This window comes from Balaenoptera physalus, assembly GCF_965194825.1.
Source record: "Balaenoptera physalus genome assembly, chromosome: 8".
Classification (NCBI taxonomy): Eukaryota; Metazoa; Chordata; class Mammalia; order Artiodactyla; family Balaenopteridae; genus Balaenoptera; species Balaenoptera physalus.
Window position 1 is genome coordinate 67,711,411 of NC_138887.1, and position 22,282 is coordinate 67,733,692.

Consider the following 22,282-nt stretch of genomic DNA (forward strand, 5'->3'; position numbering starts at 1 on the left):
AAAATAAGGGACTTATACCAATGCCAGGCCTGGAAGCCACGGGCTAACTTGACAAGCCCAATGGATATGACTTTGGCTTCTTGCTCTAAGCCAAAGGTATACCTCAGAGTTAAGATGGTTTAAAACATTTTTTAAGTTGTAAAAACAAGCAAACAAACAAACCAAGAAGAATATGAAACATAGACTTATGGTCACAAAGCTTAAAATATTTACCCATTACGTCTGGCCCTTTACAGAAAAAAAATCTGTGAAGCAATAGCTCTCAGCTGTCACTGTTGCAGCCACCTTCTAGAGCCTGAAGGCAAGGTCATATCAGCTGCTATTTACCACCTGGAACCTTTTTAGTCTAAATGTGGTCTGGGGACACCAGGGGGTTTGTTAGAAATGCTGACTCTCAGGGCTACCACCCAAGCCCCTCCCACTCCAGGCCTCTAAATCAGAATCTGATTCTCATCTCCAGGAGATTCTTTTTTTGTTTGTTTTAACTTTTTATTTTGTATTGGAGTATAGCCGATTAACAATGTTGTGATAGTTTCAGGTGCACAGCAAAGGGACTCAGCCATACATATACATGTATCCATTCTCCCCCAAACTCCCCTCCCATCCAGGCTGCCACATAACATTGAGCAGAGTTCCCTGTGCTATACATTAGGTCCTTGTTGGTTATTGATTTTAAATATAGCAGTGTATACATGTCGATCCCAAACTACCCGACTATTCTTTCCCCCCATCCTTCCCCCCTGGTAACCATAAGTTTGTTCTGTACGTCTGTGAGTCTGTTTCTGTTTTGTAAATAAGTTCATTTGTATCATTTCTTTTTAAATTCCACATATAAGGGATATCATATGATATTTCTCTTTCTCTGACTTATTTCACTCAGTATGACAATCTCTAGGTCCATCCATGTTGCTGCAAATGGCATTATTTCATTCTTTTTAGTGGCTGAGTAATATTCCATTGCATATATATACCACATCTTCTTTATCCATTCCTCTGTTGATGGACATTTAGGCTGCTTCTATGTCTTGGCTATTGTAAACAGCGCTGCAATGAACATTGGGGTGCATGTGTTTTTTTGAATTATGTTTTTTTCTGGGTATATGTCCAGTAGTGGGATTGCTGGGTCATATGGTAGTTTTATTTTTAGTTTTTTAAGGAACTTCCATACTGTTCTCCATAGTGGCTGTACCAGTTTACATTCCCACCAACAGTGTAGGAGGGTTCCCTTCTCTCCACATCCTCTCCAGCATTTATTGTTTGTGGATTTTTTGATGATAGCCATCTTGACTGGTGTGAGGTGATATCTCATTGTAGTTTTGATTTGCATTTCTCTAATAACTAGCGATGTTGAACATCTTTTCATGTGCCCATTGGCCATCTGTATGTCTTCTTTGGAGAAATGTCTATTTAGGTCTTCTGCCTATTTTTTGATTGGGTTGTTTGTTTTGATGATATTAAGCCTCATGAGCTGTTTGTAAATTTTGGAGACTAATCCGCTATGAGATCCTTATGCACATTAAAGTCTGACAAGCAATGACCCTAGACTACGGCCTGTGTGGCATGGAAACTGACATATTTATATTACCTTCTCTGTTCAATACTGGCGACTTGTATTAAGTCCACAGACTTATCATACCTATTGCAGGGTCTGTTACTGTTTTCAGCCTTTCTGCTTCACTAACACAAAACAGACTATTTGCTTCTGGCTGCTACAGAACTGAGAGCTGACTTTACTCTATGGTTCTTTGATATTCAGAGTAGCAGAAAATGATTTCTAAAATGCACACTGGAATGGCTTTCAAAACCATGAATTGATTTACTTCCACAACAGATACTACCACAGAAGAGATTCTAAATATTAGCAAGCAAGATAAATCATCTTTAACTTAATCACCCTAGTCTTTAGCAAAAGCAAAGACAACAAAATTTAAGAGGCTGTGCCATTCCAGAATATTGGTAAGAGGAACCTTCCAGAGTATAGACTGCATTCCTTGGGGTTTAAAAAAGAAAAAAAAAAAAAAAAAGGACGTGTGGAGAGGAGATGTGAGGAGAGGGGATGTGCGAGAAGTCATTGTTGAGAGCCACTGTTGACCGTTTTTAGAACTTGAGACTTCTTGCCTTGATTGGTAATTCGAAAGGAGTCCCCAAATGAGTCTGATGGGAGTGGGGTGAGGGGCCACAAAAACCTGTATCTCATTGCTGCAATTGGTACCTGGACAGAAACTCATGATCAGTGATGGAATGGAGGGTCCATGTTTACAGCATTTGTCTTGGCAAGGAAAATCAACGTATATGCTACCTTTGGCATAGACGCTAGCTAGCTATCAGCAGTACTGCCTGACATCGGAGGATTACTTTTTGAAAAAGAATTTCAGCATACTGACCTTTGGGGCCTAAGGCTGGAACACAAGAAAGCAGAAGATGTCAAGATATCTGTTAAACTTTTGCTGCATAAAGTCAGGTGTTTTGCTTTTACATAATAGGGTGTTACACGTGGTTCTGAAGAGGTAGTTTTTAAATGCTTCAACCAAAGCATTCTAAGTATCATTTTCTCCACTCTCAAGCAAGGAGAACTGAATATTTTATTCAAATGTGTTTTTTAGCCTATCTCAGACACTTGGTGGTACGTACAATTTTCTACCTTAAAAGAAATATCCAATTATCACGATCTCAGCGCATCTGTTTATCGATTTTGCCTTCCTTTCTGTTCATAATCCCAGAGGAAGAGGGGAAGGACAGCTCCTAGTTCATGACAAATCCCTTCCCACCCCTTTGATCCATCATCTAAATGGCTGGTTGACTCTGACCAAGTCATTTAACTTCTGTAAGTCTCAGTTTACCAGGTCCATCTATAAAATGAGGCTTACATAATCTTGAGAAAAAATGTAAAAAAAAGATGATTCTTAGTCTCTTCTGGTTGTAAAATTACCATTTCCTCATCTGTTTCCTCTATGACCTCGAGCACTCCATTACTCCCTCCATCTTCACTCTCTGACTTTCTACTGGCTCCTGGTATAGGAGTCCCCTATCTTAATTCTGTTAGCCTTCTTGTCATTTCCCCAATACTTTACTTTCTCTCTTGGCCACATCTGTCAAATTAGTGACTGACACCCGCTATCCCTCTGCTTCCTCAGCAAATTACTCAATTTCTCCCAGCAATCTGGCTTCTACTCTGCCCACTTCACTATAATATTCCTGAAAGTCATTAATACTTCTCAAATCCAACAGCCTTATCAGTCTTGTAATTCCTTGCCCTTTCTGAAGCACATCAAATGACTGACTACCTCCTCTCCTTGAAATTCTTCTCTTGGCATCCTCGACAATGTATTACTTTGGTTCTCTTCTCTGCTTTTTTGGTTTTTGTTGTAGGCCACTTATTGTTCTCACTCCCTTTAAACACAGGCATTCTCCAAGTTGATGCTGACCTTAATTCTGTAATTTTATCTATAAAGTCTTTTTCTTGGATTTCTCATCTATACCTTATCTTGCAGATAACATTTAATTCTAAATCTATATTCATTACTCCCAGTTAGTTCTAATCTTCCATAGCCTGAATATCATTTCATGTGGATAATCTAAGACCGCAATCTCCTTCTAAATGAAAACGCAAGATATTCTCCTTTCCTTCTAACCAATTCCTTCACCTCATCTCACTTTTAATTTTTTTTTTCTTTTTACTACTAAAGTGTAGTAGACATACAACACCTCATCTCACTTTTTAAATGTCTGTCAATTGTTAGCAGGCTTCAAAGTGAACTAGGTTCAAAACCATGCTCAGTTTACTTAAAAATAAAGTTAATTTATTTTACTCTAATTATAGATATGATAGCAGATTGTTACACAAAATGCAAAAAAAATCAAAGAGAGAAAATTATATTATCCAAAGACAGCTCAGCATTGTTAATATTAACATTTTAAAGTCTCCATCATTTTTAACCTTTCTCTCCCTTACTTTCTCGTATCAACTGACCAAGTCACCTAAATGCATCTGCCTCATTCTTTCCATTTCTAATACCACCATACAAATCCAGGCCCTTTATCAGTTCACAGCAGAATTAGTGCAATAATATTCTAACTCCTGTCACTCCCTCTAGTACACTGGTTTTCAACCTTGGCTGTACACTAGAATCATCTGGAGAAGTTTAATATACTAGTGACTGGGGTCCACTCTCAGAAATTCCAATTTTATTGATTTGAGATATGGTCTACACTATCGGATTTTTTGTGCAGACATGGTTACAACCACTGTTTCAGCACAAAGGTTTCCAAATTGTTTACGAATCATCTGGGCTGTCTGATAGTCATATTAGGGTGATGAGTGGGGATTAAATATATGAACTCTTTACAGGTGATTCCATTGTATGTCCCACAGACTACTGCTCTAAGCCAAGGATTCTCAAACTTTAATGTGAGTATGAATGAATCACCTTGGGGTTCTTGTTAAACTACAAATTCAGACTCAGCTGATCTGAGATGAGGCCTGAGATTCTGCATTCCCAACAAGTACCCAAATTCATGCCAATGCCAGTCTGAGGACCACTGTCTGGGTAGCAAGGCTTTAAGAACCACTCCTTTAGAAGTCCCCCCCTTTCAACTCTATTCTACATTACAACCATTAGGCTAATCTTACTATATTTGCTTTCATAATAGCACTCCACCAATCAAAAATTTAAATGGCTCAATTTTCTATAAATAAATCCAAAATTCTTGGCATTAGTATTTGTACTTAGTATGGCTTCTATCTTCATTTTAAGTCATCTGTCTTATCAAACCTCTGCAAAATACTCCAATCTGCATATGTTTGAGACCTAGAACAGTGCTTCTCAAACTACAACATGCAAACGAATAACCAGTAAAACTTGCTTAAAGCATTCCTGGAGTCTACCACCAGAGATTCTGATTTGGAATCTGGAGGTCTGTGGGGCACAAGAATTTGTATTTATAACAAGCTCCCAGGCGTTACTGATGCTACAAAATGTGCTGAGGGCCACATTTTGAGTAGCCTCCTCCAAATGTTTAAACTGAAATCTCATCCACTCAGATATTACTACTACCCATGAAATCTTCTGGGCTAAGTAAAATTTAAATGATGTCTCCTTCCCTTCAATGCCTATAACAGTTAATGCCTAAATAATTAATAGCTCTTAGCATCATGATGTTTTGGAGGCAATAATGAAATCATAACTTTCTTGATTAAAAATTACAAAACCGAGGCCCAGAAACAGGCAAAGTTACTCAGTTGCTGAGCTGAGACTACAATTTCTGTATTCTTTTTACAGTTTTAAAACCCCAGGTGCTAAAAACACAATATAATTAAGTAAAACTCTTCAGTATGATTTGTGAATGATTTTCTTGGCTTTTCAATGAAGTGTGAAATACTCTGATAGCTGCCAGAGTGTCAAATAGCCCCTGTAGCTGTAAAAGGAAGTGTGACTTACCACCTTTGGTTTTCTAGTGACCTTTACTTGATCTAACAATAAGCAGCTACACTTAAAGCTTTGAATAAGCAAGTAGGACAAGGATGCATAGGAAATATCTAAAGATAATACTCATTTTAAAAAATGCTTTTCACAAAGAGCTGAAGCACTATCAAACACAACAATCACCTCTGTCACATCAACCATTTCTTGAATCACTATGACGGGTGAAGCACCAATATAAATAAAATGAGGCCTAATGACTAGGCTTGATCTAGGGAAGTCCGCCAAGGGGAGGAGAAATCACTAAACTTTTAATTGGGCCTTGCTAGTAGACCTAACCCATCATTCCTCTCCAAAGTACATCTCTATTCCAAAGTGGAAAAACAAAAACTCAGCACCCAAGAAAACAGTATGTTTTTTATAGTATTAAATTCTTGTAACATTTATATTTTAATGGAGTTCCGTTTTTGTGCGCTGGGCATCCATTACATAGTATTTTTAAAGTTCTTTGTATACTTAAAGCATACAGGACTTGCTACATATTGATAATGTTATTTTACATATTTAAAATAAGCTTCTATAGTGTGGAGCCATCTTTGCTTTCCTCTCCCAATCTTTGCATAATGCAGGGGTCCACTGCAAACTAAGGCCTGTGAGCCAAATCTAGCCTGCTGCCTGTTCCTGTATAGCCCACAAACTAAAAACTATTTTTACATTTTAAAATGGTTGAAAAGAATGAAAAGATTATTTTGTGATATGTGAATATTATAAGAAATTCAAGTGGGAATGTCCATAAACAAAGTTTTATTGGAACACTGCCATGCTCACTTATGCATTGTCTATGGCTGCTTTCAGGATACTGTGGCATAGTTGAGCAGCTGCCTAAAATATTTACTATCTGGGCTTTCACAGAAAAAAGTTTGCTTACCCTTGAAATAATTCTTTGAAATATGAAAAAATTAGAATTAAAGGGGCTTTAATTATAGTTTGCCTTAATAAATGTTCAACATATAAGCATTTCTAATTTTCAAACAATTGCAGCCCACTCCTCTTTGTGTTACTTTTATCTCATAAATAATTTTGAATGACAAATATTTGTGAAACTCCAAATTTTCCTACTCAAGGAAGTTCGGAAAAATACAAAGTGAGGATTTGATATAAGCACCTGTTGTTAGAAGGTGGCCAACAGAGATAAAAAGAAGGGGCTGGCCAAAAGAGGCAAGGAAGAGTTCCATTCTGCAAATGAGTGGCATAAGTTTGATACAAAAACAAAACAAAACAAAAACAGTCCCAAGGTAAATCCAGGTATCAAGACTAGATATGGGGATGATGGTAGCCTCATTAATAGGAATAAGGCAGTCAAGAGGAGGAGCTGGTGGGTAGAGAAGACTGAGTACAGTTTTGGAAACACTGAATTTGAGAGACTGTTGGAATGTCCACTGTCAACTAGGCAGCAATATAAGAAACTTCAGGGCTAGATATTCCATATATATATATATATGTATATGTGTATACATATATAAAAATGTATATATATGTATATACATATACATATATATATAAAATATTTAGCCACTGATACTGTCACACCTGCAAGTTCCGAAAAGAACTCTATGATTAAGATGTTTTTAATCCAGCCCTGCACCAATGGCTTCGCAATTCCACATCTCCAATTTATTAATCAAACACCATTTGTGAGGCAACGTCATGGGCCCCACTGGTGTTTCTCCATTTGAATGGTTGCTGAATATTTACCTATGCTTTGACAACCTCCATTGATGTCGAATGAGAGAAAAAAACCACAACCACCTTCTCTCCCCAGTACAAACTCACACTCAGCGTGGATAATCACAAAGCCTCCACAGGTTAACAGATGAAAAGAAATGAGCAGTCAACACAAACATCGAGCCCTCTTTGTGGTGTCAAGGCAGCAGGTGGGGGAGGGAGGAGGGAGGGGATGATCCCCCTCTCCTGGTTGAAGGCATCACTGAAAAGTACAGGGAAGGGGCCAGCTATGTCGAGAGGGAGGATGCTAAGGACCTGGTCATCTATGTGCATGTTCCCCAGAGTCACAGGTCAGGAGTCCGTAGCACACTGCTGCAGAGGGATCTTCCTTTGATGGCTCAGAACCAGCATGATCTCTTTTACATTAATTGTGTGTGTGTGTATGCATTGTGTGTGTGTGCACGTGCGCATGTGTGTGTTTGAGGGTGAGGTTTTAAGACTAATCCACGGGATGAATTTTTTCATTCAAATAGAATGGTCTGTGGTGGACCCAAGATTATACAGCAGGAAGATAAAGGCATTTAACTCTGAACCCAAATACTGACTCTGCTCCCCACTCTCCTGCAAGAATTCCACCTTCTACTCATCTGACCCAGCCTCACGGGGGCTTGGCTGGGAAGCGTGGAGCGAGGGGGAGGGGAATGGGATCACACACCCTCAGCCAGCAACTGGTATGCCTGCACACAACAGTGCTCTAGACATACGTGTTGCATGAACGAATTTGTGACTTAGTCACTGACCTCTTCTCGTCACTTTTTAGCAACTTTCCCAAAGGGAGAGCAGAGCCTTCTCATCCCGCTCTTCCCTTCTCCCCAGCATGGAAATGCCTTGGAATTTCTGCCCTTGCGTCAGGATAGAGGTGGGATGCTCAGAGGTGGGGACTCCTGGCTACCTGCCCCAGGCTGCTCTGGCCTTAGCTGGTCCTGGGGTGGAAGCCACCAGGGAACTGTGAGTGCGAGGAGGTCAACTTCAGCTCCTCAAAACATGGCAGTCTTCTGTCCCTAAGAGACCTTCCCAATCTTTGGGACTGTTGGGCTGTGAACTGGTCAAGAGAGGTATATGGTCCAGCTCCTGACTCAAGACCCCTGCTTGAGCAGCTGGATGAGGAGGGACGGCAGATATGCCTAATGGAACCAGCCACAGAGGAAGTGCAAAGTGGCGTTTCACCCAGGAACACAGTCAAAGCTGCAGGCAGGCGGGTGAGCAGTGCAAGGCAGCTCATCAGGCATGGTTTCATTTCTTCTTGGCGATGCCTTCTGCTTTATCTTCAATACAATCAGGACAAGATGTATCCAGAAGTCACTCTACCACCTGGTACGTGGCACAGCATCACTTGAGGTCTATTACAATGCAGCTTAGTGCCCAGTTGGGCACCCCTGAGGCACCCCAGAGGGCAGCATGCGTCGGTTTCTGATGTCTGTTAGGGGAAGTCTGGCCCACATGGGCCCGAAGCCAGAATAGTCTGCAAGTGACAGTGCCCAGAGCACAGAGACAGGCAGGAAGCCCAGAGGTGAAAGTGGGATTAGGGAGAACAGCCACAGGAGGGCTCCTGCCAGCCCGTCATGTTAACACAAATACCTCAAACTCAGCACTCACAGTCCGTCTTTCCTCCTCTCCCTGGATTATTTCCTCAGCCTTGCCCCTCCTCCAGAACATAAGAAGAACTTTCTGCACTTGAGCTTGACTTGAGGGAAGGAGAGAATTTCGATTAGCAAAGAGGAGGACAGGTGAGGATGTGGTGATTAAAGGTGAAGGCCCCTGCCCTCTGCTCCTGAATCACCCCTCTCCTGGTGGAGGGAGTGGGTGGAAAGAGTGGGTTCTGGCCAGGAACCATTCACCAAGTAGCTGGAAACATCTGCCCCGAGCAGGTCCACCTAGGGCTCTACAGAGGGTGCAGCGAGCGTGGTCTGGCTCCCCCAGTTTGTGCCACCCCAAGTGCCCGCTGGGGGAGGACAGGGCAGAGAATGCCATCTGGACACAGGCTCGCTCTCACCCCCTGGGTCTTCTCAGGTGACTGTCATGTCAGAGAGGTGCCCTCTTCAGATAACACAGCTCAGGTGGCAAGAGGCTTAGGTGGGTCTCCATGGCAACCACCAATCAGGTCCTGGGCCGCCTCCAGGGTTCATCAGAGGAACTGTGGTTGCAGCCTCTGGACACACACACACACACACACACACACACACACACACACACACACACACACACACACACACACATCCAGGGTGCATCCCTTTTCTGGCCTGTGTTTTTTTCTCTCAGCACAACTTCTGAGAGATAGAAACAGAGGAAAAAGCATGAGGCAGCAGCCAGCAGCACAAGAGAAAAAGGAGGGAGGCGTTTAGATTCACTCTTCCCTCTACCCTGACCTCCTGTGGCTGACGAACTTCCTGCATTTCCCTGAAGAGATCCAGACACTCTCTTCTCCCACACTAGAAAGCAGAAAGCAGGACCCCCGCGGGACCTTTCACCTGCACAGCACCGGACCTCAGAAATCCCTGGTCAGGGAAGATCCCACATGCCGGGGAGCGGCTAGGCCCGTGCACTGCGGCTGCTGAGCCTGTGCTCTGGAGCTGGCGAGCCACAACTACTGAAGCCCGTGCGCCTGGAGCCCATGCTCTGCAGGGGGAGAGGCCACCGCAGCAAGGGCCCCCCCTCACACGGCGTGCAGCAACAGGGGGTGGCCCCTGCTCACCACAACTAAAGAAAGCCCACCTGCAGCAACGAAGACCCAATGCAGCCAAAAATAAATTATTTTTATAAGTAAATTTTAAAAAAAAAGATACTTTTATGTTATGTTCTGTGTGTTGTATGTGTGTATGTGTGTGTCCCTTTAGCTGACTATGGAACACAATTATTACAGAGAGAAGGGGAAGTTTTTAAACATTTCATTTATATGGTTCAAAATAATGAGCCATAGGAAAGTATGTGTTTAAATGCACATATGAAATTGTCTACTGTTGACTTTATCAGCTCTGTCCTTAAATAAACACATAGAGAGAAAAACATCTTCAACAACTAGAAAAGACGTATTTCCATAGATATGTCCTCAAGAGTTAAAAAAAAATAGCTTGGCCTTAACCATGGAGTAAGATAATCAATTTAACCTTAAAGGCTAGACACTGAAAATGGGATATATTTTACTGCAATCACAGATTAAGAGAAAATTAGCACTAAAAGTGGTCTTTTGAGATAACTGTGATCGTTTCCTATTGGATGGTTGAGACTGATAATCTCAAAGAAGTTGAGTGATTCGCTCAAGGTCTTACAGACAGTCTCTGTGAGGACCAAGACTAGAAACCAGTGCCCTATATACCATACTATGATAGCTTAGCTTAATGAAAAAAATTAGTAAATATCTGATAATAGTCTCTTACTCAACCCAAACCCTTTATATCATGCTTGGTACCAATAAGCACTGTGAATGTTAGAAGACCTTATACAAACACTAAGACACTTGAGGACTAATTCTCTAAGAAGTACAGTTATATAGTAGGTTACGTATTTCAATGTATTTGTTTTACTCACTAGAACTAGAAAACATAAGGCCTCTGGAAATTAATGTACACTTCCTTGTGAAACTCTTCTGGTTTAATTAACAGTAAACATTATCAAAAGTCATTCAAGACCTAAGGCTGGGTATACGGTCAAGTATATATGAGATTTAAGATAGCTTTATATGGGTAAAATGATGTGCTAAAATCTGTTGATGACAACTAGAATAAATGTAATGAAGGTATTTATAGGGCTCTATGTGAGGTGTTTTACATTAAGTCAAAGAGCTCTTCTGAACACAAAAAAATGAAAACAGTCATTAAATGGTGTGGTTTGTATAAAGTGATTTGCTGACAGATCAAACAGTTAAAACTTACACACACATTCACACCAAGCAAATCATCAGGCCTGTCAGTTCAGAATAAACCTGGTACTAATTTCCTTCACTGAACAAAAAACAATGTTGGTAAAAACACCACATTCAATTTTTAAAAATAATTTAATATCATGTCATTGCAAACATACTTCAAAATGAACAACCACTAAAGCAATGCTTATAGAGAATTTTTGGAAGCAAGATATTGAAGCAGCAGTTTAAGAGCATTATTATTACTATCAAGAATAAGATATTTTCTACTCTAACTCACTTGAGAAATATGATGCAGTCCCGTCAACAATGACGAGTCACTATAGGCAGTGATTCTTTCATAAGAGGTGGGCATAGAACAATATACAAAAAGACTTGTGTAAAAAGCCTCAGGAATTCTGCCAATAGCCTCCCTCCCCGCAAAATCCTAGAACATCCTTCCACCACACCGTGAATCAAAGTTAGAAAGCAAAGCTTAAAATTAGTTTCAAGTTAATGACTGTCACTAATTAACTAGTGGGCAAAGGTGACACAAACCCAAGAGATGAAATGACGAAGATTCTAAAAGATTAATAAGTATCACAAACAACAGCAATAAACACAAGATAAGATCAGAAAGGTTCTAGAAGTGAAAATAACTGACACTTCAGATACACTAAAGAAATCATATAAATGGCCATAACCTTTTTTTTTTTTTTTAATTTATTTTTGGCTGCGTTGGGTCTTCGTCGCTGCGTGTGGGCTTTCTCTAGTTGTGGCGAGTGGGGGCTACTCTTTGTTGCAGTGCGTGGGCTTCTCATTGCAGTGGCTTCTCTTGTTGCGGAGCACAGGCTCTAGGTGCACGGGCTTCAGTAGTTGCAGCACATGGGCTCAGCAGTTGCTGCACGCGGGCCCTAGAGCGCGCGGGCTTCAGTAGTTGCAGCACGCAGGCTCTAGGGTGCGTGGGCTTCAGTAGTTGCAGCACGCAGGCTCTAGGCTGTGCGGGCTTCAGCAGTTTTGGTGTGTGGGCTCAGTAGTTGTAGCTCGCGGGCTCTAGAGCGCAGGCTCAGTAGTTGTGGCACATGGGCTTAGTTGCTCTGCAGCATGTGGGATCTTCCTGGAGCAGAGATTGAACCCGTGTCCCCTGCATTGGCAGGCGGATTCTTAACCACTGCACCACCAGGGAAGTCCCTAAATGGCCATAACCTTTTAACACGGGTAAGAAAATGAAGGACCTTCATGTTTTTTGGTATATTTATCAATTTAGAAGTATAAAGTTTATATAGATGAATAACATTAAGGAAATACTAAATTTTCAGATATGTATTTTAATCTGATTAATATATATTTAATCTGGATCATTGCTTTTCCAATAAAGTCCTACATTTTTGGTAAGTGGATACTCTGTGATTCAGTCTATAATTCTCCCCACTGAAACTTAAATACATCTATACAAAAGAACTTCTAAGAATTATGTATGGATTGACCTCTACATAGCTGAGTGAAACCTGTTCTTCTGTATGTAGAGTAGTGATGACAGTATAAAGAGTAATGATTTCTTAGCTTAGTTAAGATCCTACACTATATGGTTGATTTTATCTAAGCCTGTTGTTAAGATATTTATATATATATGAAAAACATATGTGGAAAAACTCAATTACAATATAGTACTCAGGCACGTTAATGCAGACTACACAGAAAAAAACAGCACATTTTAATATAGATATGTTTTTAAAAGACCCCAATAAATGTATTCATTAATATTTATCAATTGCTTAGGGAACTGATCAATTCTAGATATAGCTAAAGGTCCCACTTGTCAAGATTTGCCATATGTATAAATTTTATAAATTGGCTTCTAAAAATAAGCAAAAACATATCTCTACTAAAACTATCACTCTCAATATGATAGAGTTTCTATGATGACTGTTATCTTCAGGAATGTTAGCAAATTTTCAATTGCTCCTAATTCCATTTTATTTCCAAGGATGAATGTTTATGGGTTTGTTTTCCCTAATACAAGGGCTCCTGATTCTCTTAGAACCACAAAAGGGCCCGAAATGACTAGCTAAATTAACTGTTAAGATAAGTAAAACAAAACTGATTATTACACATTACCAAGACACAGATTTTACCATGCAGAATATTAAAAAAAAAACCACCACCAAAGTTTTACCTCTACACAGGTTTTCATCCCTGAGGCAGCAGCATAGTGCAGGGGTGTGTTCTTTTTGTTATCAACGGCATCAATAGCTGCTCTCTCATATTCGCCTTGGTCAAGTTTTGCTCCTTTCCATCTTAAAATCATCTGCAGACAGTCTGCTCTTCTAAAATCATCTTCCGTGGGGCGTGCTAAGCGAGGATGAAGGGCTCCTTCCGATATCATAATTTGAGGACCCATACATAACAAATGCATAGATGTTTCATTGTGCACATTCCGTTTATTTGGATTTCCATCTCTACCAAAAAGAAAGGTCCTAAAATGGTAAAGGAAAAGGATGAAAATCAGTTTTTTCCTACCTTGAAGTAGTACACAGAAGATACATTTAAAAGGTAACCTCTACTTCGAAGTTGCTAATCCAATTTCTATTGAAGCACTGTTTCAAAATAGGTTGAATGACTAATTCTTAGTTATAAAAAACTCCATTCTAGAATAATAATACCAAAAAACTAAAGTTGAATATCTTTACAGTATTTGCTAATTAAAGAAAAAAAGGCATAGGAAGAAAAAAGAAAGGTAAGGAAAAGGAAAATGAAAGAGAAGTGAAGAAACAAGGAAGATGAGAAAAGGAAGGGGAGGAAGAAGGAAAGGAACCGAAAGGGCCACTTACAGACTAATGTCAATTAACATAAATGCCTTAGGTACATTATTAAACATACCACACCAATTTTTTTCTTTATTGCTCTGCTCTATTTTATTTCTCTTGAGTACATATTTACTTAATAAGGATGGTGGCAATATAAGCGAAGCAAGCAATGCATAAGTCTGGGAGCTAGTGGGAACGTTAAATGTTAAATGTTAAATCTAGGAAAAATTTCTCTACCTAAGTCTTTGGCTAACCTTTGAAAGAATAAGGCACATATTACACGGTGTAACACTTTTTGAGGGGAGTAAGCTATGGTTAGTTCTGGGAGACCAAGATCTAATTCCAAGGTGGTAGCCCTTACCAATGATAGGTCTAGGTGAGCTGCCGCAGCTACTGCCAAACCCAGATCTGAGAGTCGTGCCTAGCATTCGTGCCTAGCATCTACTACATCCTTGAGCTAGGGTCAATAGATTAATATTTGAGCCAGTTCAGTGGCCATAATAGGATACTGGAAAATGAGCTGGATAAAACCTACTATAATACAGTCAGCCTGTACTAAAAAACACAAATACACTATGAAATGGGCATACAGTCCCATATCTGAAGATGAGCCACATTTACTGCAGAGGGCTGGTATCATTTGCATTCCTATGTCCAAGTGCAGAAGAGCAATGGGAAGGAAGCAGAGCCAAACTCTTAAATCCTAGATTCATTTGAATTGTTTTTAGGTTAGTTTCATCTTAGAACAAGAAAAAACAAAAACCCTGACCAAAAAGGAACTAGAATGGGCTTTTCAATTTTAATGAGTTAGCCAAGCTGGAAAGCTCTTATGAGAAAAAGGCTGAGTAAGCTGTCTTAAAGTAGTAGAGGGTCCCAGACAACTTTTAGAACAACTCTGGATATTTCCTGTTTTTATAATTCAAGATTCTACACAGCTCAGCAATATAGCCCTTCAAAACTAGCCTGAAAGTAAGATTTGAAGTCTCTGAAGCAGAAACAAATGAAATATTATTACTTATAATAACCATGTCAGTCCCTCATACCCCAACTCTTACCACTGGGGTAATGCAATCTAAGCCAGATCAGACATCATAGACATCAGACATCTGCACTGTGGGCGAATGTGACAGGCAGACTAATGTCCCCACCCCAAAGAGGTTTATGTCCTAATCCCTGGAACCTGAGAATATGTTACCCTACACGGTAAAAGGGACATCGCAGATAAGATTAAGTTAAGGTTCTTGACACTGGGAAATTATCCTAGATTATCCAGGTGGGCCCAATGTAATCTTGAGTCCTTAGAAGAGAAAGACAGGAGGGTGAGAATCAGAGAGATATTGGAAGATGCTATGCTTCTGCCTTTAAAAATGGCAGAAGGGGTCACAAGCCAAGAAGTGCAGGCAGCTTTTGGAAACTGGAAAAGGTAAGGTAAGGGATTCTACCCAGGAGCCTGCAGAAGGAATACAGCTCTGCCAAAACCTTGAGTTTAATCCAGTGAAACCATTTCAGACTTCTGATCTCCAGAGCTTTAAGATAGTAAATTTGTGTTAAGTCACCAAGTTTGTGGTAATTTGTTACAGCAACAATAGGAAGTTAATACAGTAATTAGCTGCAAAAATAAGACTCTGGGAGGCTTGTATAGCAGACCTCCTCCCCTCTGGAGATGGGGGGAGGCGGGGAGAGAAGCAGGGGGTGGGGATCGGGGGGAGGAACCTATCGCTGAGTGAGAACAAATCGTCCTAAGGAAGATCCTGGGTTCTTATGGTTTGGAATGTAAAATATGTTTCTGGGCAGAAGATAAGACTAGCATCTCTGAGCCTTACAACTTAGGGAATGTCTCAGTGGTCTCAGGTCTCATCCACTCTTTACACCTCATTCAAATGTAAACATGTATCTTCTGAGAGGTAAACCTCTCTGGAGTTCTCAGTCTCTACTCAGTCAAAGTTTAACTTCCAAGGCTTGTCTTTTAAGCCCAGGTCCCAAGTTCTAGTAAAATTTGCTCAGAAAACCCTAACTGTGCATATTTTCTCTACAGTCCTACATAGCCTTTATGGCCTTCTGACCCCTGCAGTACATTTGTAGGCTCTTCATTGCTTGCTCTGCTGTTTGGTTCCCCAAGACCTGACCTAGCCATCTAAACAAACCCAGCCCTACTTAGAAGCCTCTTTACACTAGGCTGCCTCCTCCAGTGGCATTTGGTCATTCCCTTCTTTGTCTTCCTATAATATCCTAATTATATAATTCATTACATTGTATCATAGTTACTTTCTTACATATCTTTTCCCTTCTCCCACTTGGTTTACAGCCTTCTAAGGCAGGGTCTATATCCTGTTCTTTCTTGAATCCCCAGTACAGTGTCAGACACAGAGCAGACTCTTGCTATAAACTGAACGAATATTACTTTTATTGGGAATATCTTAAGATAGAATTCTAGATCTCTAAAGCCAGCAGTGTAGCAGACTGGTAAAGAACATGGTATCTAGTACAGACTGCCAGACTCTAAACCCAGTTCTGTCACTTTTTAGCTATACGATCTTACACAAGTTACATAATAGCTAACATATATATTATATATACAATCAACATAAATATATACCTAATATACATAATATATATAACCAACTAATATATGGTTGATAGTCTTTGACCAAGTAAACCTACTGCTGGAATTTATCCTAAAGGAAATAACTTAAAGAATAAAAATCTATAGGAACAATGACATTCAATATACTGTTGTTTTGAATAGAAAAATCTGTAGTAACTTAAATGTCTGGTTATAGGAAAAATGGGAAACATAAATCATGGTCTTTCTATACAATAGAAAATTATAAATTATAAAGTCATTGAAAAGTCTATCTATGAACATTTATAGCTAAAACTAGAAGGGAACACGGAATAATCCTAACAGTTGTTTAAGGGAGGTAGGAATGTGAGTAGTTTTATTTATTTATATAACCATAACGTTGCTTCATAGTTTAAAAGAAAAAAAAAATATTTTCCCTAAGTCAACAACTAATGATAATATTCTTAATGATATTTCCCTGTATTTATAATGGTTGAATTATAGTGGATTATAATGAATAACCAAAATCTAAACAATACTCTAAAAATGTTTCAAGATTAAAACTTCTTCCAAGAGGCATTATTAACAATAAAAAAGATTTCATTTTCTTAAAAATTTAATTTAGAAATAAATTATTAAAATTAATTCAGAGTCTGTAAGATTCTGTACAACCACATTTATTTACCCTTTCCTATCCCTATTTCCAATATATCATTTATTTTCTCTTTTAGTTTGTTCAGGAGAGAAACAAACCATGGAATTTAACACAAGGAATTATCACCATGGAATTTAATACAAGTTGGAAGGATGTAAGTTGATATGGAGAAATCTCTCTTTCTCTTTCAATCTCTCTCTCATTAAACAATTAGATCATCCCCAACAGAGGGAAGAGATAGTGTGATAATTTTGCAAATGTTCTTATACCCAATGTGCCAGACTCTGATTAATCAAACCAAACAAAGGTTATTATTCTAAAGTTAAAGTATTAAAATAGCTTCTTTATACATACTTATTCAGGAAAGATTCTCAAATTTATTAGACATAGTACCATACCTGCATAAATATTTTGTACTAAAACTGTAAAGCTAGATATTCTAATTTTATTGATTCATATTACTACTTTTTTATTATCTGTTTAATTTCAAAAGTAGAGTCTTCTTTAATTTACATGAATGAATAAACAGAAGTATAAATTTATAATTGATATTTAAGTTTTACATAGGTACCTTTCTATAACTATGCCAGTAATTATGAAGTGTATTTTACTACTTGCATATAAGGTTAATTCTGGAACAAGGACAGGAGATAACTGGTAGGAAGATGGAGTAAGGAAAACATTAACCTGGAAAAAAAAAATCCCTTTCATTTGACCCTAATAACCCATCCAGAAGCCATCTGTTTTTCTAGATTCTTTCACTGTTAATTATCAAACAGTCAGTTTATATCTCCTACCTATATTTCTTCTACATTTCATCTCCACTTCAGTATGACCCTATTCTGATCACTGTACTAAAACTGCACTCTTTCACATCACTAAGAATTTCCTAAGAGCTAAATTCTTATCACTGTCCTCAATTCTTGTTTTTAATCTGAAACTGCTAATAATTCATTTACATCCTGACCTCTGTATCACCTCGGTTTCCATAACTACACATCTTTTTAACAGACCTCTTAATTTTTTTCAGTACAATCTCTCTTTTACCCATGAAGATGGCTTCACTTTCCTATCCCCTTACTGGAAGCAAATTCACTTCCTGAATCTATTTACTTCTCCATACACATTCCCTCCTTTCAGAGAGCACATCTACTCTTAAAGTCACTTATCTTTCAATGGTTTCTATGAATACACTTTGTAAGCTGTAAACTTTTTATCAGAACCCAAATGATAGACAGTGGTAGCAGAATCATGGTTTCTCTCAAAGGGCTTCTACTATCACTTCTGTGATAATTCTTAATGTTCTTTCACCCTGTCTAATGTGACCTTTAGACCATATTCTAACTTCTCAGAGTCCCATTTCTCTTGCATATTTCATCATTATCTCATATTCAATTGAGCTCCCCCCAAAATAAGTCTTCTCTCTTAGGGCCTCAGTTTCTTGCCATAACACTCTTATCCTCCCAGTCACTTAACATACACATGCACTTTCAGTTGCTTTTAAAACTTTTCTTCCATGCAACATTATTTTTGAGTAGTCGTTGTTTGCCAGGTACTATTCTAGAAGTTAGACATATTGTTAAGAAAACAGATTAACTCCCTGCCCTTATAGTGTCTGCATACAAGGGAGGTTAGGAGAGGAGAACTGCATTGAACCATTTAAAAGAATTTAATAACTCCTGAAATATGAGTCAAAAAAATAGATATCGATAACTGGAAACTATTTTAATTCTCAAAGTTTAGTATTAACATATGCTCTGATAAAGACATGCTCTAATAAAAATGTTATATTTTATTTACACCGAAAGACAGGCCCCATTTATTTCCAAGGAAGCACAAGAAGTTATCCTGTAAAATCTAAGGAATAAGCACTCTAATTCCCCATTTTATACATGACTTTCCTAAGAAGCGACAGCTAATGAACTGTATATCCAAACTAGAACATGCTGACTCCAAAGTCTAAACAGTCTTTTCATTACATTAAGTAGTAACTATTTATGAATATAAATTTAGATTCCCATGAACTATTTATGAATATGGATTTAGTTTCCCATGAAAGAAGCACTGTGATATGGTATAATGTAAACTAGGTTCAGAGAGATACAGATGAAAACTAGCTCTTAAACTGTAAACTACCCTTCTTTTACTGTATTATTCTGCCTAAGAAGAGGGGAAAGTTATACCTACTGTTGCAGGCACCATAAAGCTAAAGGAAATGAGGATAAAATCAAGGCCTTATTGCAAATGGGTAATTTACTTTATGGGAACTAAAGTATTTTGTCTCTGGCTAGGTATATCCCTTTGTATACCCATATATGTCATGTGTCAGGAATCTAGGCAAGCTATACTGAAGGGTCTATACTGAAGGTAGCAGGCAGGTATGCCAGATTACATGAGGCAGCGTGAGAAAATAATGGCCATCAATTTGTTAGAAAGTTTAGCAAGGTTACATACGGTGAAATAACTGAAGCTATCTAAAACACAAACAGTTAAAACAGAGTTGGTATTTTACTTAATGATGATGCGTAAATGCTATTTATCCTTATTCTATATGACACAGTGTTAAGAAGAGTAGTTTAATTCCAAAATCAACTAATCATTTAAAATAATAATGATTTGTGATTTTCTCTGTACTACCTAAATAAATTTTGAAAAACAAAAGATACACAGATTAAAAAAATGAGAGTTGCTTATTCTTAGGAAAGGAGAGCAATAAAGTAATTTCTGATTCTAGTATAGGATATTAAAGGCTTTAATAAAGAAATTATGAGCCACTGATCTCCAAACAATTAAGAAAAAAGAAAACACCAGAGACAGGCTGTCTAAAGTCGTATTAAGCCCACAGACACCCCAAAACACAACACTTGACGCGGCCCTGCCCAACAGAGGGACAAGATCCAGCTCCGCCCACCAGAACACAGTCCCTCCCACCAGGAAGCCTACACAAGCCACTGGACCAACCTCGCCCACTGGGGGCAGACACCAGAAGCAAGAGGAACTACGACCCTGCAGCCTGACAAAAGGAGACAAAACACAGTAAGTTAGAAAAAATGAGAAGACAGAGAAATATGTTGCAGACAAAAGAGCAAGATAAAAAACCACAACCAAGTGAATGAAGAAGAAATAGGCAAGCTACCTGAAAAAGAATTCAGAGTAATGATAGAAATGATGATCCAAAATCTTGGAAATAGAATGGAAAAAATACAAGAAATGTTTAACAAGGACCTAGAAGAACTAAAGAACAAACAAACAGTGATGAACAACACAATAAATGAAATTTAAAATACACTAGAAGAAATCTACAGCAGAACAACTGAGGCGGAAGAACGGATAAGTGACCTGGAAGATAAAATAGTGGAAATAACTACTGCAGAGCAGAATAAAGAAAAAAGAATGAAAAGAATTGAAGACAGTCACAGGGACCTCTGGGACAACATTAAATGCACCAACATTTGAATTATAGGGGTCCCAGAAGAAGAAGAGAAAGAGAAAGGGTCTGAGAAAATATTTGAAGAGATTATAGTGGAAAACTTCCTTAACATGGGGAAGTAAATAGTCAATCAAGTCCATGAAGCGCAGAGAGTCCCGGACAGGATAAACCCAAGGAGAAACAAGACGAGACACGATTAACCAAGCTAACAAAAATTAAATACAAAGAAAAAATACTAAAAGCAGCAAGGGAAAAGCAACAAGTAACATACAAGGGAATCCCCATAAGGTTATCAGCTGATCTTTCAGCAAAAACTCTGCAGGCAAGAAGGGGGTGGCAGGATATATTTAAAGTGATGAAAGGGAAAAACCTACAACCAGAATTACTCTACCAAGCAAGGTTCTCATTCAGATTTGACGGAGAAATCAAAAGCTTTACAGACAAGCAAAAGCTAAGAGAATTCACCACCACCAGATCAGCTTTGCAACAAATGCTAAAAGAACTTCTCTAGGTAGGAAACACAAGAGAAGAAAAAGACCTACAAAAACAAACCCAAAACAATTAAGAAAATGGTAATAGAAACATACATATCGATAATTACCTTACATGTAAATGGATTAAATGCTCCAATCAAAAGACACTGACTGGATAAATGGATACAAAAACAAGACCCACATATATGTTGTCTACAGGAGACCCACTTCAGACCTAGGGACACATACAGACTGAAAGTGAGGGGACAGAAAAAGATATTCCACGCAAATGGAAATCAAAAGAAAGATGGAGTAGCAATACTCGTATCAGACAAAATTAACTTTAAAATAAAGACTAACAAGAGATAAGGAAGGACACTACATAATGATTACGGGAACAATCCAAGAAGAAGATGTAACAATTGTAAATATTTATGCAACCAACACAGGAGCACCTCAATATACCAGGCAAACCCTAACAGGCATAAAAGGGGAAATCAACAGTAACACAATAATAGTGGGGGATTTTAACACTCCACGTACACCAAAGGATAGATCATCCAGAGAGAAAATTAATTAGGAAACACAAGCCTTAATGACACATTGGACCAGATAGACTTAATTGATATTTATAGGACATTCTATCCAAAAGTAGCAGAAATCACTTTCTTCTCAAGTGCACAGAAAACATTCCGCAGGATAGATCACATCTTGGGTCACAAATCAAGCCTCGGTAAATTTAAGAAAACTGAAACCACATCAAGCATCTTTTTCAACCACAACACTATGAGATTAGAAATCAATTATAGGAAAAAAACTGCAAAAAACACAAACACATGGAGGCTAAACAATATGCTACTAAACAGCCAAGGGATCATTGAAGAAATCAAAGAGGGAATAAAAAAATACCTAGAAACAAATGACAATGAAAACATGACGATCCAAAACATATGGGATGCAGCAAAAGCAGTTCTAAGGGGGAAGTTTATAGCAATACAATCCTACGTTAAGAAACAAGAAACATGTCAACTAAACAACCTAACCTTACACCTAAAGCAATTACAGAAAGAAGAACAAAAAACCCCCAAAGTTAGAAGAAGGAAAGAAATCATAAAGATCAGATAAGAAATAAATGAAAAAGAAATGAAGGAAACAATAGCAAAGATCAATAAAACTAAAAGCTGGTTCTTTGAGAAGATAAACAAAATTGATAAACCTTTAGCCAAAATCTTCAAGAAAAAAAGGGAGAACTCTAATCAATAGAATTAGAAATGAAAAAGAAGTTACAACTGACAACACAGAAATACAAAG

The 22,282-nt window shown here is 38.5% G+C and overlaps 1 protein-coding gene across 9 annotated transcripts in view; it reads right to left on the reverse strand.

Annotated features, from left to right (window-relative positions):
• ANKIB1 (ankyrin repeat and IBR domain containing 1) overlaps window positions 1-22,282 on the reverse strand; it is a 139,749-nt gene that overhangs the window by 57,050 nt on the left and 60,417 nt on the right. For 8 of the 9 annotated variants that reach the window (XM_082471694.1, XM_082471692.1, XM_082471693.1 and 5 more), the window contains one exon: window positions 13,220-13,520. In XM_082471694.1, the coding sequence (XP_082327820.1) occupies window positions 13,220-13,459 (240 nt within the window). In that variant the 5' untranslated portion in view covers window positions 13,460-13,520. Of the gene's footprint in view, window positions 1-13,219; window positions 13,521-22,282 lie in introns of those variants that run through there. The other variant, XM_082471695.1, reaches the window with a different exon arrangement.